This window comes from Octopus bimaculoides, chromosome 9 (genome assembly GCF_046866305.1).
Source record: "Octopus bimaculoides isolate indiv1 chromosome 9, ASM4686630v1, whole genome shotgun sequence".
Classification (NCBI taxonomy): Eukaryota; Metazoa; Mollusca; class Cephalopoda; order Octopoda; family Octopodidae; genus Octopus; species Octopus bimaculoides.
Window position 1 is genome coordinate 91,397,799 of NC_142936.1, and position 20,156 is coordinate 91,417,954.

The following is a 20,156-nucleotide window of genomic DNA, read 5'->3' on the forward strand; positions in this document are numbered from 1 at the left end:
AACCCGGAACCATGTGGTTGGTAAGCATGCTACTTATCACACAGCCACTCCTACGCCTAGACAAGGATTAAAACAAACAGTTTCAGTGGTAATTACCAACTCATCAGTATTAGTTTTCTTCTTCTTCTTCCCAAGATGCTGAATGTAATATGAACAAGATTTTACCTAGACACAATTTACAAATAGGTTCAAGTCAGTTGTGGCAACACTAATTACTACAGTGCCAATATAGTCATCCCAATAATTTAATATCACCTTTTTCATGCTTGCATGGGTTAAACAGAATTTGTTGAGGCAGAATTTTTACAGCTGGATGCTTTTCCTGTTGCCAACCTCAACCTGTTTCCAAGTAAGGCAAAATTTTCCCATGACCAGACATGTTTTCTATGGACGATTGGGGTTGATAAAATAAGTACCAGTTGAGGGTACTGGGATTGATGTAACCAACTGATTCCCAATTCTTAAAATTGCAGGCTTTGTGCCAAATTTTGAAACCATCATTTGAGTAAGTTTTTAAGAGTTCAGACAGTTTAAATGCTTTATTGAAAAATATAAAATAGCATTTTCTTTTTGTTAATGATGTAGGAGGAGTTAACTAACAACTCCACAAACACACCCACAGACAGAATTTCCCACATATGAAGTAGATGTGTGTGTGTGTGTGTATATATATTCTCAAGACTTTGGTTAGTCTGTGGTTATAGTAGAAGACACTTGCCCAAGGCACCATATGGTGGGACTGAAACCAGAATTATGTGGTTGGAAAACAAGCTTCTTACCACACAGCCAAACCTGTGTATACACACACACACACACACAAATTCACTCTGTCCAATTCTCCTTTTAGTCATGAAGGTTCTTTAGCCCTGTGAGGTGTAAGACCCCATTGCTAGTGTTGGTGTTACATAAAAGGTACCCGGTACAGCCTGTAAAGTGGTTGGTATTAGAAATGACATCCAGTCATAGAAACCATGCCAAGACTGAAAAAACTGGAAATGAATGTGGCTCCCTGACTCATTGGGTCAGCTTGAACTGTTTAACCTATGCCAGGACACTCATGTACACACACACACACACGTACATGCACGCACACAGATAAACAAAAACACACACACACACAGTCTTAAGACTGTCGTACTAAAAAGAATAAAGTTATTGTTTTCATAAGTCAATATTTCATTATTTGACTTATTTATAATATTTATTCATATTTATTGAAAATACAGATTTACCGAAGGCAAAAGATTAATATGGTCGAACTTATATAAACAACATTATATCTTGAACTTGAACTTACACTCAGACACAAATACATACACACACACACACATCCTAAATTGGTGACTTACATATATACAGATTGATACAAACCACACACACACAATATAGTTTTCTCTTTCACTTTTTGTTTCAGTCATTGTAGAAACCTTGCCAGATCAGATCGGAGCCTGGTGTGGCCTCCTGGTTTGCCAATCCCCAGTCAAACCGTCCAACCCATGCCAGCATGGAAAGCGGATGTTAAACAATGATGATAACTTTAACATTTAAACCAGTCATATCAGGTAAAAATATTCTACCTCTTTTATGTTTGAACTGGCCAGATCTGACCTCTCATACTTACCCTACAATGTCATTCTAAAATTAAACAATCATATCATTTAAATCTCAAAGCCACAAGAAAACGCATGGTTACTCGAAACTAATGTGAATAAATAAATATTACATTTGAGAGAGAAATGAGAATGCTAAAGGGTTAAATATTTGATTTTAGGAATTTTGCTTTTTTGGAAAAATTTTTGGATATGAATTGCACATGTCTTTGTCAAGTTTTCTGTCAATTGTGCCTTTCACTGTCAACACTATTACACCGAGGAAGTGTCAACTGGCTTTCATCACAAGTCCACACCAGCACAGTCACATCAACCCTTGTACACATTAACTAAAATTCAAGAGGTGTGAGGACTTTCAGGTTGTGCAATGAATGAAGTAATCTGTGGTGGATGCACATGTAGTTACACACATACACACACACAATCTTAACTGTGGTGGTAGTGGGTAAAATGTTAATTAGTTGATGATTGGTGAGTGACTTCTCTTGCAATATTTTCGCAAGCAGTGCTGTGGATAAACCAGATGAGTGAGGTGGGATGGAGGTGGGGGTCACAGCTTTTGGTTGTGTGAGGAATGTGAGACGAAATACTGAGCCTATGAGATTGATTTTGGTGATCTGGTTAGCTGTCTAAGATGGGTTGGGATGCAACACAACTGCTGTGAGGATAAGCAGGGCAGAAAACACGTAGAGCTCGAGTTAGTTAGCAGAACAAAGTACAAGAGGGTAGAGAGGCAGTATTGTTATGTTACAACAGGATGTGCATTGAATTACCACCAGAGGGCATTAACCGGGAGATTCATTGGGCGTAAAGACAGCACAGATTAGGCAATAGGCAGGAAATGAGAATAAGATCTTAAGACCCAATTATGTGAACAAATGTTGCTGGTTGCAGTCACTGACATCACTCAGTAAGGACCAGTGTGTAGAAAACAGCACCGTGACGCAATTCACTCTACCATAAATTTGGAAATGACGATATACTGCTTGGTATTCGCAGTGGAAGCTCCAATATGAACATTTCAGAGTGTTTGGGTATCTGAGGACATGTATCGAGCGTGATAAAAATCAAACATCCAGTCAACATCATGGTGTTTGGAGTGATCACTAGTGATGGCAACGTTATGCCTCCATTCATCCTCCCACATGACCTCACACTCAACATGGAGGTCTACACCAAGTGCCTGGAGGAGGTAGTGCTGCCCAGGGTCATGAGGGTTGCTGTTAGAAGACCCTATGTCTGGCAACAGGACACAGCACCATGCCACACAAGCAGGAGAACCCAGTCATGGCTGTCAGACCATTTCTGTGACCACATCGCCCCTAACATCTGGCCACCTAACTCCTCAGTCTGCAACCCACTTAATCATTGTGTGTGGGGCACAGTTGAATGAGAGACCAACAAAACTTCTTATAACACCAAAGATGAAATGATTATGCAAGGATTATGGCAGCATTCACCAACTTAACTAAGGAGACCGTCCAGAAGAGTTGCAGGAGATTCTGAAGTCATCTGGAAGCCATGGCTGAAGCCAATGGCGATTTTATTGAATAAATTTACTCTTTAGTATTTCAAGATATTTTTATGTAATTTTGGTAAATATATCTGTTAAAATGAGATGTCAGTGTTATTTTCATTTTTGTGTAATTTAGATGACAGCTTATTCACTGCACCCTGTATATGTATGCTAACACAAACACACACATTGCATATTGAATGCTTGTATATTAAGTGCAATTTAGCAAAAGATGTGTCAAGGCTAGAAAGAAATGAGGTGAGTGTGTTCTGTTGTATGTGTCATGGATGATGTAGCATTGAATGAGCTGAGAGAAAAAACTAGGTATTAGAGGCATCAGCCAGAGTGAAAACTGCTGAGAACGAAGGTAAAAAGTACCAACTGATCCAAATGGAAGAAACCAGTGATATGGAATAGATAGAACTTTGAGAGGACTAAACTGCCAGTTTTTAAAACATATCCACAGACTGTATTTCAGTTTTATTATCAATAAATTAGATATTAATGTATAAATTGATTAATTGGTTTCTCAAAGTACTTTTGTTGTAGATTGATTTTATCGAGGGAAATGTGTTACTCAAACAAACAATTTCTTTTGCCTACCATACACACACACACGCATCCTGTTTTTTGTTGTGTTGGAGTCCATTTTAAGATATTGAACAAAATGTATTTTCACACATCTGAAGCCATTATAGTGTTGTCAATGTGTATAAGTTATGTAGTTGTCTATGAATAAGCCACTTCAAATATAATTCGTTTAATTACATTAACTAAATATCTAAGTTAATTAAAATATAAGTTAAATTTTTCTTTCTGACTTTTCCCTATGAATTTATTGCCTGTGACTTAATTTCTGTTCACTTCTAACAAGCACAAGCATACAAACTGACTCAGACATATCTGTGTATGAGTCATTGAATCCAGGTCAAGAAGTGTCAGCTTTGACAGTGTCTTTATGCTGTGAGTATGACTTCACAAACTACATAGAGTTTGTTGAACCTGTGTGGTCTTCACATACCACCTTCAAAGACCACATTGAGTAATGGGTCATTTCGGATTTTAAGACGGCAGGATGTCATTTGAAGGAAATCAGGCAGTTTCTAAAACAGGTTGAACAATTTGTCGATTAATTTTATTTCTAACAGCAGTGTGCTTGAGATCAAGAGATCGTGTTGGTAAGACATGTAAGGGTGGGTAACTCAGAGGAGACTAACTAGAGGACACAACGAAAAAAAAGAGTACCTCAGCTGTCATTTAACCTAGAGCTCCGCAACCGGTATGCCTTGGCACACTGGTGTGCCACGAGATGATGCTAGGTGTGCCACGAGACGATGCTAGGTGTGCCACAGTGTAACCTGAATATAACCCCACCTCCTATATAACTAAAACGTTATAATTTTAGTTCAGGTGTACGGCTGAATTTTGAAAAGAAAATAAGTGTACCGCAAGTGAAAAAAGGTTGCGGGGCACTGGTTTAACCCAGTCAGAAGAAATAGCAGATAAATTTCCCTCATATCACACTCCACCATCTTAAAGAGAAGACACATAGGATATTGGTCCTAAAGAAACAATAATTCCATGTGTCTTCTCCCTAATCGCTTCCCTGTCCTGTGTATCACACGTGTTAAAAACATATCCCTATGGCATCCATGTATCATATCTTACACATTCCGAATTTTGTTTTTTTTTTATCGACCACCAAACTAACTTTTTCTTTTTGTTTATGATGTAGGAGGAGTTAACTAACAACTCCACAAACACACCCACAGACAGAATTTCCCACATATGAAGTAGATGTGTGTGTGTGTGTATATATATATTCTCAAGACTTTGGTTAGTCTGTGGTTATAGTAGAAGACACTTGCCCAAGGCACCATATGGTGGGACTGAAACCAGAATTATGTGGTTGAAAAACAAGCTTCTTACCACACAGCCACACCTGTGTATACACACACACACACAAATTCACTCTGTCCAATTCTCCTTTTAGTCATGAAGGTTCTTTAGCCCTGTGAGGTGTAAGACCCCATTGCTAGTGTTGGTGTTACATAAAAGGTACCCGGTACAGCCTGTAAAGTGGTTGGTATTAGAAATGACATCCAGTCATAGAAACCATGCCAAGACTGAAAAAACTGGAACATGAATGTGGCTCCCTGACTCATTGGGTCCGCTTGAACTGTTTAACCTATGCCAGGACACTCATGTACACACACACACACACGTACATGCACGCACACAGATAAACAAAAACACACACACACACAGTCTTAAGACTGTCGTACTAAAAAGAATAAAGTTATTGTTTTCATAAGTCAATATTTCATTATTTGACTTATTTATAATATTTATTCATATTTATTGAAAATATAGATTTACCGAAGGCAAAAGATTAATATGGTCGAACTTATATAAACAACATTATATCTTGAACTTGAACTTACACTCAGACACAAATACATACACACACACACACATCCTAAATTGGTGACTTACATATATACAGATTGATACAAACCACACACACACAATATAGTTTTCTCTTTCACTTTTTGTTTCAGTCATTGTAGAAACCTTGCCAGATCAGATTGGAGCCTGGTGTGGCCTCCTGGTTTGCCAGTCCCCAGTCAAACCGTCCAACCCATGCCAGCATGGAAAGCGGATGTTAAACAATGATGATAACTTTAACATTTAAACCAGTCATATCAGGTAAAAATATTCTACCTCTTTTATGTTTGAACTGCCAGATCTGACCTCTCATACTTACCCTACAATGTCATTCTAAAATTAAACAATCATATCATTTAAATCTCAAAGCCACAAGAAAACGCATGATTACTCGAAACTAATGTGAATAAATAAATATTACATTTGAGAGAGAAATGAGAATGCTAAAGGGTTAAATATTTGATTTTAGGAATTTTGCTTTTTTGGAAAAATTTTTGGATATGAATTGCACATGTCTTTGTCAAGTCTTCTGTCAATTGTGCCTTTCACTGTCAACACTATTACACCGAGGAAGTGTCAACTGGCTTTCATCACAAGTCCACACCAGCACAGTCACATCAACCCTTGTACACATTAACTAAAATTCAAGAGGTGTGAGGACTTTCAGGTTGTGCAATGAATGAAGTAATCTGTGGTGGATGCACATGTAGTTACACACATACACACACACAATCTTAACTGTGGTGGTAGTGGGTAAAATGTTAATTAGTTGATGATTGGTGAGTGACTTCTCTTGCAATATTTTCGCAAGCAGTGCTGTGGATAAACCAGATGAGTGAGGTGGGATGGAGGTGGGGGTCACAGTTTTTGGTTGTGTGAGGAATGTGAGACGAAATACTGAGCCTATGAGATTGATTTTGGTGATCTGGTTAGCTGTCTAAGATGGGTTGGGATGCAACACAACTGCTGTGAGGATAAGCAGGGCAGAAAACACGTAGAGCTCGAGTTAGTTAGCAGAACAAAGTACAAGAGGGTAGAGAGGCAGTATTGTTATGTTACAACAGGATGTGCATTGAATTACCACCAGAGGGCATTAACCGGGAGATTCATTGGGCGTAAAGACAGCACAGATTAGGCAATAGGCAGGAAATGAGAATAAGATCTTAAGACCCAATTATGTGAACAAATGTTGCTGGTTGCAGTCACTGACATCACTCAGTAAGGACCAGTGTGTAGAAAACAGCACTGTGACGCAATTCACTCTACCATAAATTTGGAAATGACGATGTACTGCTTGGTATTCGCAGTGGAAGCTCCAATATGAACATTTCAGAGTGTTTGGGTATCTGAGGACATGTATCGAGCGTGATAAAAATCAAACATCCAGTCAACATCATGGTGTTTGGAGTGATCACTAGTGATGGCAACGTTATGCCTCCATTCATCCTCCCCCATGGCCTCACACTCAACATGGAGGTCTACACCAAGTGCCTGGAGGAGGTAGTGCTGCCCAGGGTCATGAGGGTTGCTGTTAGAAGACCCTATGTCTGGCAACAGGACACAGCACCATGCCACACAAGCAGGAGAACCCAGTCATGGCTGTCAGACCATTTCTGTGACCACATCGCCCCTAACATCTGGCCACCTAACTCCTCAGTCTGCAACCCACTTAATCATTGTGTGTGGGGCACAGTTGAATGAGAGACCAACAAAACTTCTTATAACACCAAAGATGAAATGATTATGCAAGGATTATGGCAGCATTCACCAACTTAACTAAGGAGACCGTCCAGAAGAGTTGCAGGAGATTCTGAAGTCATCTGGAAGCCATGGCTGAAGCCAATGGCGATTTTATTGAATAAATTTACTCTTTAGTATTTCAAGATATTTTTATGTAATTTTGGTAAATATATCTGTTAAAATGAGATGTCAGTGTTATTTTCATTTTTGTGTAATTTAGATGACAGCTTATTCACTGCACCCTGTATATGTATGCTAACACAAACACACACATTGCATATTGAATGCTTGTATATTAAGTGCAATTTAGCAAAAGATGTGTCAAGGCTAGAAAGAAATGAGGTGAGTGTGTTCTGTTGTATGTGTCATGGATGATGTAGCATTGAATGAGCTGAGAGAAAAAACTAGGTATTAGAGGCATCAGCCAGAGTGAAAACTGCTGAGAACGAAGGTAAAAAGTACCAACTGATCCAAATGGAAGAAACCAGTGATATGGAATAGATAGAACTTTGAGAGGACTAAACTGCCAGTTTTTAAAACATATCCACAGACTGTATTTCAGTTTTATTATCAATAAATTAGATATTAATGTATAAATTGATTAATTGGTTTCTCAAAGTACTTTTGTTGTAGATTGATTTTATCGAGGGAAATGTGTTACTCAAACAAACAATTTCTTTTGCCTACCATACACACACACACACGCATCCTGTTTTTTGTTGTGTTGGAGTCCATTTTAAGATATTGAACAAAATGTATTTTCACACATCTGAAGCCATTATAGTGTTGTCAATGTGTATAAGTTATGTAGTTGTCTATGAATAAGCCACTTCAAATATAATTCGTTTAATTACATTAACTAAATATCTAAGTTAATTAAAATATAAGTTAAATTTTTCTTTCTGACTTTTCCCTATGAATTTATTGCCTGTGACTTAATTTCTGTTCACTTCTAACAAGCACAAGCATAAAAACTGACTCAGACATATCTGTGTATGAGTCATTGAATCCAGGTCAAGAAGTGTCAGCTTTGACAGTGTCTTTATGCTGTGAGTATGACTTCACAAACTACATAGAGTTTGTTGAACCTGTGTGGTCTTCACATACCACCTTCAAAGACCACATTGAGTAATGGGTCGTTTCGGATTTTAAGACGGCAGGATGTCATTTGAAGGAAATCAGGCAGTTTCTAAAACAGGTTGAACAATTTGTCGATTAATTTTATTTCTAACAGCAGTGTGCTTGAGATCAAGAGATCGTGTTGGTAAGACATGTAAGGGTGGGTAACTCAGAGGAGACTAACTAGAGGACACAACGAAAAAAAAGAGTACCTCAGCTGTCATTTAACCTAGAGCTCCGCAACCGGTATGCCTTAGCACACTGGTGTGCCACGAGATGATGCTAGGTGTGTCACGAGACGATGCTAGGTGTGCCACAGTGTAACCTGAATATAACCCCACCTCCTATATAACTAAAACGTTATAATTTTAGTTCAGGTGTACGGCTGAATTTTGAAAAGAAAATAAGTGTACCGCAAGTGAAAAAAGGTTGCGGGGCACTGGTTTAACCCAGTCAGAAGAAATAGCAGATAAATTTCCCTCATATCACACTCCACCATCTTAAAGAGAAGACACATAGGATATTGGTCCTAAAGAAACAATAATTCCATGTGTCTTCTCCCTAATCGCTTCCCTGTCCTGTGTATCACACGTGTTAAAAACATATCCCTATGGCATCCATGTATCATATCTTACACATTCCGAATTTTGTTTTTTTTTTATCGACCACCAAACTAACTTTTTCTTTTTGTTTATGATGTAGGAGGAGTTAACTAACAACTCCACAAACACACCCACAGACAGAATTTCCCACATATGAAGTAGATGTGTGTGTGTGTGTATATATATATTCTCAAGACTTTGGTTAGTCTGTGGTTATAGTAGAAGACACTTGCCCAAGGCACCATATGGTGGGACTGAAACCAGAATTATGTGGTTGAAAAACAAGCTTCTTACCACACAGCCACACCTGTGTATACACACACACACACAAATTCACTCTGTCCAATTCTCCTTTTAGTCATGAAGGTTCTTTAGCCCTGTGAGGTGTAAGACCCCATTGCTAGTGTTGGTGTTACATAAAAGGTACCCGGTACAGCCTGTAAAGTGGTTGGTATTAGAAATGACATCCAGTCATAGAAACCATGCCAAGACTGAAAAAACTGGAACATGAATGTGGCTCCCTGACTCATTGGGTCCGCTTGAACTGTTTAACCTATGCCAGGACACTCATGTACACACACACACACACACGTACATGCACGCACACAGATAAACAAAAACACACACACACACAGTCTTAAGACTGTCGTACTAAAAAGAATAAAGTTATTGTTTTCATAAGTCAATATTTCATTATTTGACTTATTTATAATATTTATTCATATTTATTGAAAATATAGATTTACCGAAGGCAAAAGATTAATATGGTCGAACTTATATAAACAACATTATATCTTGAACTTGAACTTACACTCAGACACAAATACATACACACACACACACATCCTAAATTGGTGACTTACATATATACAGATTGATACAAACCACACACACATGCACACACACACACACACACAATATAGTTTTCTCTTTCACTTTTTGTTTCAGTCATTGTAGAAACCTTGCCAGATCAGATCGGAGCCTGGTGTGGCCTCCTGGTTTGCCAATCCCCAGTCAAACCGTCCAACCCATGCCAGCATGGAAAGCGGATGTTAAACAATGATGATAACTTTAACATTTAAACCAGTCATATCAGGTAAAAATATTCTACCTCTTTTATGTTTGAACTGGCCAGATCTGACCTCTCATACTTACCCTACAATGTCATTCTAAAATTAAACAATCATATCATTTAAATCTCAAAGCCACAAGAAAACGCATGGTTACTCGAAACTAATGTGAATAAATAAATATTACATTTGAGAGAGAAATGAGAATGCTAAAGGGTTAAATATTTGATTTTAGGAATTTTGCTTTTTTGGAAAAATTTTTGGATATGAATTGCACATGTCTTTGTCAAGTTTTCTGTCAATTGTGCCTTTCACTGTCAACACTATTACACCGAGGAAGTGTCAACTGGCTTTCATCACAAGTCCACACCAGCACAGTCACATCAACCCTTGTACACATTAACTAAAATTCAAGAGGTGTGAGGACTTTCAGGTTGTGCAATGAATGAAGTAATCTGTGGTGGATGCACATGTAGTTACACACATACACACACACAATCTTAACTGTGGTGGTAGTGGGTAAAATGTTAATTAGTTGATGATTGGTGAGTGACTTCTCTTGCAATATTTTCGCAAGCAGTGCTGTGGATAAACCAGATGAGTGAGGTGGGATGGAGGTGGGGGTCACAGCTTTTGGTTGTGTGAGGAATGTGAGACGAAATACTGAGCCTATGAGATTGATTTTGGTGATCTGGTTAGCTGTCTAAGATGGGTTGGGATGCAACACAACTGCTGTGAGGATAAGCAGGGCAGAAAACACGTAGAGCTCGAGTTAGTTAGCAGAACAAAGTACAAGAGGGTAGAGAGGCAGTATTGTTATGTTACAACAGGATGTGCATTGAAATGCAACAGACTTATATAATCCTGGTTATATTGTAGGTTAATGATTAATTGCAGGCATGGCTATATGGTTAAGAAGCTAGTTTTGCAACCACGTAGTTTTGGGTTCAGTCCTATTATGCAGCACCTTGGATAAGTGCCCACTACTAAAACCCCTGATCGATAAGTGCCTTGTGAGTGAATTAGGTAGACGGAAACTGTGGAAGCCCGTAGAGTGTATGTATGCATATATATATATGGGAGAATTTACGAAAAAAACAACAGACGAAGACAGGTGGTGTAAACAACAAATGGATGTATTAGTTTAACGCTCGGGAATAGAGAAAGTCTTTGACGTTTCGAGCCTACGCTCTTCAACTGAAAGGAACACAGAAATAAATAAGGAGAGAAACAAGGAGAAAACAAATATAAATGTAGTGGTCAGCGACCTATCTATCTATCTATCTATATATATATATATGTATACACCGTCAGTAAATCATAAATCCGAAAAAGCACACTAAGTGATGTCCTCCTGGGGCTAAAAGCAACAGTAACATCCACCCCTAGGGGTCAGCCACACTTAAGTGGCAATATACTACACTTTATATATATATATATATATGTATATATATATATATATATATATGTATATATATATTTATATTTAGGTGTGTGTTTGTCGCCCATCACCATTTGATAGCCGGTATGGGTTTGTTTACATCTCCGTAACTTTGTGGTTCGACAAATTAAACCGTTACAATATGTATCGGATTAAAAAAAAAACAAACGTGTGTGTGGGGATCAATTTGTTTAACTAAAATCCTTCAAGGCGGTGCTCCATCATGGCCGCGCTTCAATGACCAAAACGAGTGAAAGTAACATAAAATAAACGAAAATTTAAATTTTCGCATTGAATGTGTTGCTTGGCTGAAAAACGAGATATCTCGAATAAAAAGATATGTGGGTTTACACTTAGTCGTTCGACCAAGAACAACAGTACACGCCATTATTTTCTAACCCTAACCATTCCAAAGAAACAGGTAAACCTTCAGTTGGCAGCCACCAACGCGACTTTGTTATGTTCTTGGCAACACAACTACGTAACGAGAGTAGTTAGAAACTGCCTTACGACATATACATATTCCAAGGAGTGATCAGTCCAAAGAAGCTATGTTTAAACCGTTTGGAATAAAGAACTCCACGATAAATCTGAGTGAATAAACATTTAATCCATAATTGTTACACACACACACACACACACACACACAAGGCACACAGTTCTTCAGTGTCTCCAGTTAGCATTATTCACCATACTAGTGGACTTAAACGACCGCAAAATACGCAAACATATGGAAGAAGATAGATAGAAAAGGATGGGTTAACATACGTAATGTAATCAACCCAAGCAAAATTTTTATCAATTAAAATTCCATACATAATGAAGAGAAAAAAAATACCGTATTTATTCATGTATGAGTTGCAGTTTTATATTTAAAAAAAAAAAACTGAGATGCGACTTATACGTGGGGCAACGCTGGAACTGCCGGGAAAACTATGGTACCAAGGTTTAACACTAAATGAAGGGAGAGACCCACAGACGAGTAAATATGATAATACCATTAACGTTAACAAGACAAGTGGCTGGCACGATATTATTGGAGATAACATATTTCATGACCAATGTTAAAAACCATGTTATTTTTACTGCTTTTATTTTCCAGTTGTATTCTAGAAACGTTAGAATATCCTTTTCTACTCTAGGCACAAGGCCCGAAATTTTGGGGGAGAGGACCAGTTGATTAGCTCGACCCCAGTATTCAACTGGTACTTAATTCATCGACCCCGAAAGGATGAAAGGCAAAGTCGACCTAGGCGGAATTTGAACTCAGAACGTAAAGACAAACGAGTTACAATATCAATACTTATTGCATTCAATTTTGCTTTGCTGTTGCTTTTAACCCCAAGCTGTCTCTGTTCGAGCAGATACATAAACAAAAGTATCCCAGGCGTGATCATATTAACTTTTCTGCAGGCATAGTGTGCCATGGAATAAAGAAATTCGATGTGTACTGTTATGTTTTTTGTTTTTCTCAAGACAGTAGGTTGTAATGTTAAGAGAGTTCTGACTACTACTTCAAGTAAATCGAGCGACAACGTAAATAGCTGGAAGTAGTTATTGTATCAAGCATATGGAACGACAACATATTGGCTCGTTGATAAAATATATTGAGATATCGATAAAGAATAATGCAATTAGTTGCTGCCATAAAACGGTTTGTCAATTCGTTATGTATGTGTATGTGCGGGCGCGCATGAAATCTGTGATTATCTGCTATTACGAAAGGTATCAAATAATTCCTTCTAATTTAGGGCACAGGGCCAGAAGCTTAAGGGGGGAGGGCGTTAATCGATACCATCAACCTTGATATTTGATTGGTACTTTGTTTTATTGACCACGAAAGGCAAAGTTGGTCTCGGCGGGGTTTGAACTCAGAACGTAAAGAGTCGGATATGGCATTAAATAATAACACAGAGGTATCAAACATACGGCCCTCGGCAATATGTAGTGCGGGTCCCGAGTCAATTTAATATAAAAATAAATTATATTTTTTTAGAATAATAAAATGAGAAATGAGGAAAGCTTCTAACAATACAGTAAGTTTAAAAAACCTTTATATTTCGGGTGCAAAGGACCATTTTCAGAAGGACACAGTCAATATTTTCTTAATTTTAAACATACTCAGTAAAATGGAGTGTCACTATTTCCGATAAGTGAAATCGGTGCACATTACGGCATCTTCTGCTATTTCAATCAATGAAAAACAAGCTTGAGAATTTAGATATTAAAGGTATTTCCTATTTCCCATGACAACAAAGTCCTCCCTCCCAAATTTATTAGCAATCCAGGCGCCGACATGGCTGTGTGGTTAAGAAGCCCGCTTTGTAACCATGTGGTTTCGGGTTCAGTCCCAATGCGCGGCAAATTGGACACATGCCTTCTATCATAGCCTCGGGCCGACCAATGTCTTGCGAGTGGATTTGATAGACGGAAACTGTGGAAGCCAGTTGTGTGTGGGGGTGTTTTTCCCCACCAACCCTTGGGAACCGGTATGGATTTATGTCCCCGTAACTAAGTGGTTCGGCAAAAAGACACCAACAGAATAAATACCAGACTTAACGAAACATAAGCACTGGGGTTGATTTGTTGAACTAAAACCTTTCAAGGCGGTTCCCCAGTATGGTCGCAGTCCAATGACTGAAACAAGTATAAAAGACAGAAGATACATGTTCGTCCGAATGGGTTCCAGTGATTCGCCATGATAGATCGTTAGCCACTAAACCTTTTTCTATTTTCTCTCCCTGTTTATTTCTGCGTTCCTTTCCGTCGAAGAGCGTAGGCTCGAAACGTAAAAAGACTTTCTTCCTTCCCGAGCGTTAAACTAATACATCTGTTTGTTGTTTACACACTTGTCTTCGTCTTTTGCTTATTTTTGTAAATTCTCACTTCCAGCAATATGAACGATATTGAAAGATTTTGGAGCTGAAACAGAGCAAGCTTTCCATCAAGCCTTGGTTATTCTCAAGAAGTGTAATGCATTGATTTGAATTAATTTCTATCTCCGTTATGGCGTGAACTAACCATGTTATCATGTAGCTAAGTTTCTTCTACACATCTCTGTACACAAAATATGCATACACCTCATATTTTCTTGTCAATACAGTTAAGGTAATGTATATTAACCCCTTTACCCATTCATTTTGGCTTGCATTATGATTAGAATTTTTTTAAAGGAATAATTGTCCCTAACCGGGCCGCGAGATCTACTTTAAGCGCCTGCAAAGGCCAAACAAGTTCGATACCTGATGTAGTTGGTTCTCAAGCATCTTTGCATAACAGGAGAGCATCAACACCAACAACGTAAACGAGGGCTCTGCTACATGCTAGAGATAGCGGTCTAATGTCCTTCAACTCACACAGTTTTAGAAAGGGATGGAGAGTGTGGTAATGGGTTTCCTGTATATAGGAAAAAGACGGGACGTTCACGGCTGGATTGCCTTTAATCTTAAGTCTGCTCGATCAGGGACGAGCTGGCACTAAACAAGGACAACTCAGCGAGGTTGCATGTACATAGTCTTTGATCTGCGCGTAAGAGTTGCCAAATCACTCCCTACTGTTTGGAAAACAGGAAAAGAGCAGATTCGATCGTATAGTCTTACACATAGCTCTATCAAGTCACGGTTGCAATGTCTTTAGTTGTAGGTTTTCTCGATGAAGTTCGTCTTGGGGTAAAATCCAACAGCCCAAAGGCGAAACCTATACGCATTCTCGTTAGAAATAGAAGTCAAATTTCTCACGAAAATTTCCGTCACAGAAAAGTAGAGCACATTAGACAATGCACAAAAACGGAGTGGTCTCAATTGGAATGACTTGGGTAACAAGATCTACTAGATTAGAACTGATCTGGAGCGAAATGACAACTATTGCGGCCTGGCTCACCAATAAAACCACTAGAACATAAATACATGATCACATTCTTTCCATAGACCAACCAACCCAACAACGAAATAAAAAATACACAAAAAAAAGGAAAATCTCTGAGACATATGAAAGTACAAAGTTCGTTGACAAACCTATAACAGTCTTTCAAATCACTCCTAAATAGCGAGACACATCTACAACACCGTTAGTTTACAAAAGAAAAGCTATAAATAGACATTACTTTTCAAAGGATCATGAAATATAGTGCGCGCGCACGCACACGTGGGAGAAAGGGATGGGCGGATCAGTTACTCCCTAGCGCAGGTGTGAAAAAGCACAAAATTGGGGCCGCCAAATTTCAAATTTTGGCATAAAGCCAGTAATCTTAGGTGAAGGGATAAGTCGATTTCATAGCCTCCAGTACTCAATTGGCGCTTTATTTTATCGACAAAGGCAAAGTCGACTTCAGCGGAATTTGAACTCGGAACGTAAAGAGCCGGAAGAAATTCCGTTAAGCCTTTTGTCCGGCATGCTAATGATTCTGCCAACCCACTGCCTTAATAATAATCCTTTCAATAAGGCCTGAAATTTAGGGGAAGCAGGTAGACGATTACATCGCCCCAGTACTCAACTGGTACTTATTTCATCGACCCCGAAAGGATAAAAGGCAAATCGACTTCAGCGGAATTTGAACTCAGAACGTAAGACGGACGAAATGCCGCTAAACACTTAGTCCGGCGTGCCAACGATTCTGTCAGTTCACCACCTTATATAAATCTGTATGTATATCAGCTTCGAGTACCGATTCAAATCAGTTTACTCCACAAATTACAATAATGAGGACACTCACAAACGTTATGCATTCTCGTTTTCTCTTCTGCAAGGACCGTTTTGTCTTGCATTCTATATATAAATATCAGTTAAATACAAGATCGATATTATCGACAATTCACTCCTCCAAATTTGTGACCTGTATTCGAAATCACTTTTAAAGATATCACAGGCTAATCTCAACACGTAGTTTGCCTCCTAGAAATAGCAGCTCTGAAATCACAATTTTTTTAGAAAAGAACGGACACATGAGACGATGTAATTCTAGATGCATAATTAAACAGCAGGATCGTCTGCGGCCTTTCAATCAAGGCTGACCCAGGGTTAAACAGCAATAACCACATCATTAAATATATCAAGTCGGCAATCTTGAGTTCAGTTTCTAGTGTTTGCTTAGATTGTCATCAAAACATCTTTGCTGAATTGCGTGCCCCAAGCCAGCCTTGATCAAAAGACATACCAGCCATGGCCATTCCGTCTTTTTAATTATTTTACAATGTGCCATTGTTTTTTTTTCTTTTTACAGCAGTGTAATTTCGGGAAGCGAGGTGGGTGATTTAGCTATTACTTCTAGCAGGTTGAAGAAGCTCCCTTGTTGCTTCGCGAATACACTGAAGTAATGCATGAATGTCACCCAATCCTACCACTGCCTCTTACTGACATCTCGTGACCTTATTTATACTTAATCGTTATCAGACAAACCACTACAGACATCCATTAATAACAGAGGAGAAGAATTTCATGACAAGGATCGAATTCCGGGTTTATTTTGCTTCTAATTAAAATACCCTCGAAAAACGCATGAATTTCACACACGCCTATTTATGGTCCCGCCTTATATCTTCACCCTTTCTTCCACCCTCCATCTCATCGCCGTAGATTTGTCTTGTGATATTATACATACATACATATATATATATATAACCGATAAAGGCTATGCAGACCGAAACTTCGATGTCACTGTCAACGCTATTCTTGTCAGAGAAAAAAAACGTACTCTACAAAAGATCTCGAGCAATCAGTCTGTTTAATGTAGACCTGTTTTTATTGTAACTTAACATAAAAACAAACCTAAATACACACACACAAGCACGTATATGCGTGTGTACATTTGGGTGTAACGGGGTTAGGGTTTCATTACATGTCAATAAAGTTTATTTCCTTCGAATAACACGCGCACAAACACATATATGTAATGTACATTATATATGTATATGTAATATACATTATATATATATATATATATATATATATATATATATATACATATATATATATATATATATATGTGTGTATATGTATATATCAAATATACTTTTTTACCCACCTGGCAGCCCTTCTTGTGATGAAACCCCACCACAATAACATGCAGTATGGGGTTTTTGCGTCGCCTGCTGTCCTCATCCTCCACGCCGCCACCGCCTCTGTTGTAATCCTGGTCGCCACTGGCCGGAGACGACACCCCATTCTTCGAAGACATATTTTTTCTTTCCAATGTACCTTTGCCTTGGTTCAAGTCGACATCTTGTCTACTTTCTCTCTTTCCTTATGGTAATAACAATTAAAAGAAATATATAAATATAATTGTTTTTTTTTTCTCCCCCTCGATGCTGTCGTCGTTTTGAGTCTCCGTCGGAATTTCTCAATTAAAATCCCTTGATTGTTATTTATTCTTTTTGACGATGTAATCCCTGAATATGTCAAGTTATGTTATGAGTCTTACAACATACATCTTGCTCTTCTTCCCCCCGTCTCACACACTAAACGTCAGTGATGCATGAAACTGTGTGATGTGAGTCTAATATGCTTTGTTTTTCCTCTTCTTTCTTTCCTTTTTGTTTATTTTTTTCTGTTATGTTTCTCTTTTTTTTTATTGCTTTGCTTGGGTGTGTTTGTTTTGTTAGCCTACTTGACTTCCTTTTCCAAGGAGGCAACTTACAACACCGATTCTGATTGGACGATTATTAGGAAAATAATTACTAAAGTATAAGATTTCTACCAGAAATTCCACGAATCACGTTGAGGTTTATCTAAGTTATTTAATAAAAAAAAAATTAATATCAATAATTTAAATAAGATCGAATAGTCCTCCGCCCTCTAAAGGTTGAGGGAGGAGATAAAGAAAGTCAGAGGAAGAAAGAGAGGGTGATAGACAGCTAAGAGAGGGTGAGGGTGAAAGACAACTAAGAGAGGGAGAGTAAATGGAGATAGACGATGACATACAAAGCTGGCCAGTCAATATGTAAATTCGAATTGTTTTATTTATTATGATAACAACAGTTGGCATTTTTGATCAACAATAAATGTTACATGTGTAAATGTGTGTAAGTATGCGTATGTATACGTGCATACCTACACACATGCATATGTATATGTGCTTATCTATGTGAATGAGTGCGCGTAGTCGCAAAGTTACATCACTAAATATATACAAAGCTATCCTATAAAGATTCGCATTTGGATTGTTTGCAATATGATTCTGATTGCAAACGATATGTGTTGACTGTCATAGTTTAAAAAGAAATTGCTATTTAACAATTTTTCCAATGTTGAATCTAATTAAAGCCATTAACGACAACCATAATACGTCGATTACGAAAAAAATGGCTCAAGAGCACCTGACTGGTATTTTAATTACATCGAGTCTTGAACGGAAAGTCAAAGGTCGACCCTGGCGGCAGCATTTGAAATAAGAATATAAAGGGACGTAACTTAACACAGCAAAGAATTTGTCCGTCAAATAGATTTTGATAATCCATTCGCCTCTCATGTGAATGTTATATTAATTGATGTTCTTTACGTTCAGGTTAACCCGGTTGAACAGATCTATAACTAAAGACAATCTATTTGTAATGATTTTCAGGTAAAATATATCTAGAATGATGTCATCTGACAGCAGTTTCCAACCATTTTTGGACCACTGACTGGTTCCATGCAGGATAAGTTTTCCGTTCACTGCAAGATCACAGGCATAACAAAATACGGTTAATGTTTACAAATTGACCTGGAAACGAAAATCAGAAAAAAATAGTACAACAGGTGTAAAAAAATGTGTAGGAAACAAATATGAAAAAAAAAAAAAAAATGCGCGCATAGCAACGGGAGGGTGGGGGAGAAGACCTCGGAAAATTCACAAGATCCGAGTTTTTCCCTCATAACTTTTAGGAAAATGGTTTTTATTTTTTTCAATGAAATTTTACATAAATACATTTCAAACGGTATACATTACAATTATAAAGTAATTTGTGGGGAAAATCTTGAGGTGGGGAGAGGACTTTCGGAAAATTCCCAAGATCCGAATTTTTCCTCGTTATACTCCGAAATCGCATTCAACTTTCTACAGATACCTCAGCGTAGAGCTACTACACTACGTAGTGTTTATTTCTACCCACATTCAATAATTTTTAATGTTTTGGCTTCAATTTTGTTTCATTTTATTTTCAATTATTTTTTCGCTTTTTTAAGTCTTCCGTCGTTATTCTCATTCACTCGGTATTACTCTCTCTCTCTCTCTCTCTCTCTCTCTATCTATCTATCTATCTAACTATCTCTCTATCTGTCTATCTATCTATCTATCTATCCATCTATCTAACTATCTATCTATCTATCTATCTATCTATCTATCTATCTATCTATCTGTCTATCTCTCTATCTATCTATCCATCTATCTATCTATCTATCTATCTATCTATCTATCTATCTATCTATCTATCTATCTATCTATCTATCTATCTATCTATATAGAGAGAGATACACACACATATATATATATATACATGCATACATACATACATACATACATACATATGTAGGAATAAAGTATGCAATTATAACATGCGTTTTCTCCATTCCTTAAATTCTTAAATATACTCAAATACCCAAAATTTCAAGGAGTTCCTGCCTTAAAAACAGGAACTA

At 37.8% G+C, this 20,156-nt stretch overlaps 1 protein-coding gene across 2 annotated transcripts in view; it reads right to left on the minus strand.

Annotated features, from left to right (window-relative positions):
* LOC106877651 (late secretory pathway protein AVL9 homolog) overlaps positions 1-18,032 on the minus strand; it is a 40,452-nt gene extending 22,420 nt beyond the window's left edge. For both annotated transcript variants that reach the window (XR_016243247.1, XM_014926596.3), the window contains exon 1: positions 17,566-18,032. Coding sequence is in view for 1 of the 2 variants with exons in the window: in XM_014926596.3 (XP_014782082.2) it covers positions 17,566-17,718 (153 nt within the window). In the remaining variant the exon portion in view is untranslated. The remainder of the gene's footprint in view (positions 1-17,565) is intronic.
* Between the last annotated feature and the right edge of the window lie 2,124 nt (positions 18,033-20,156).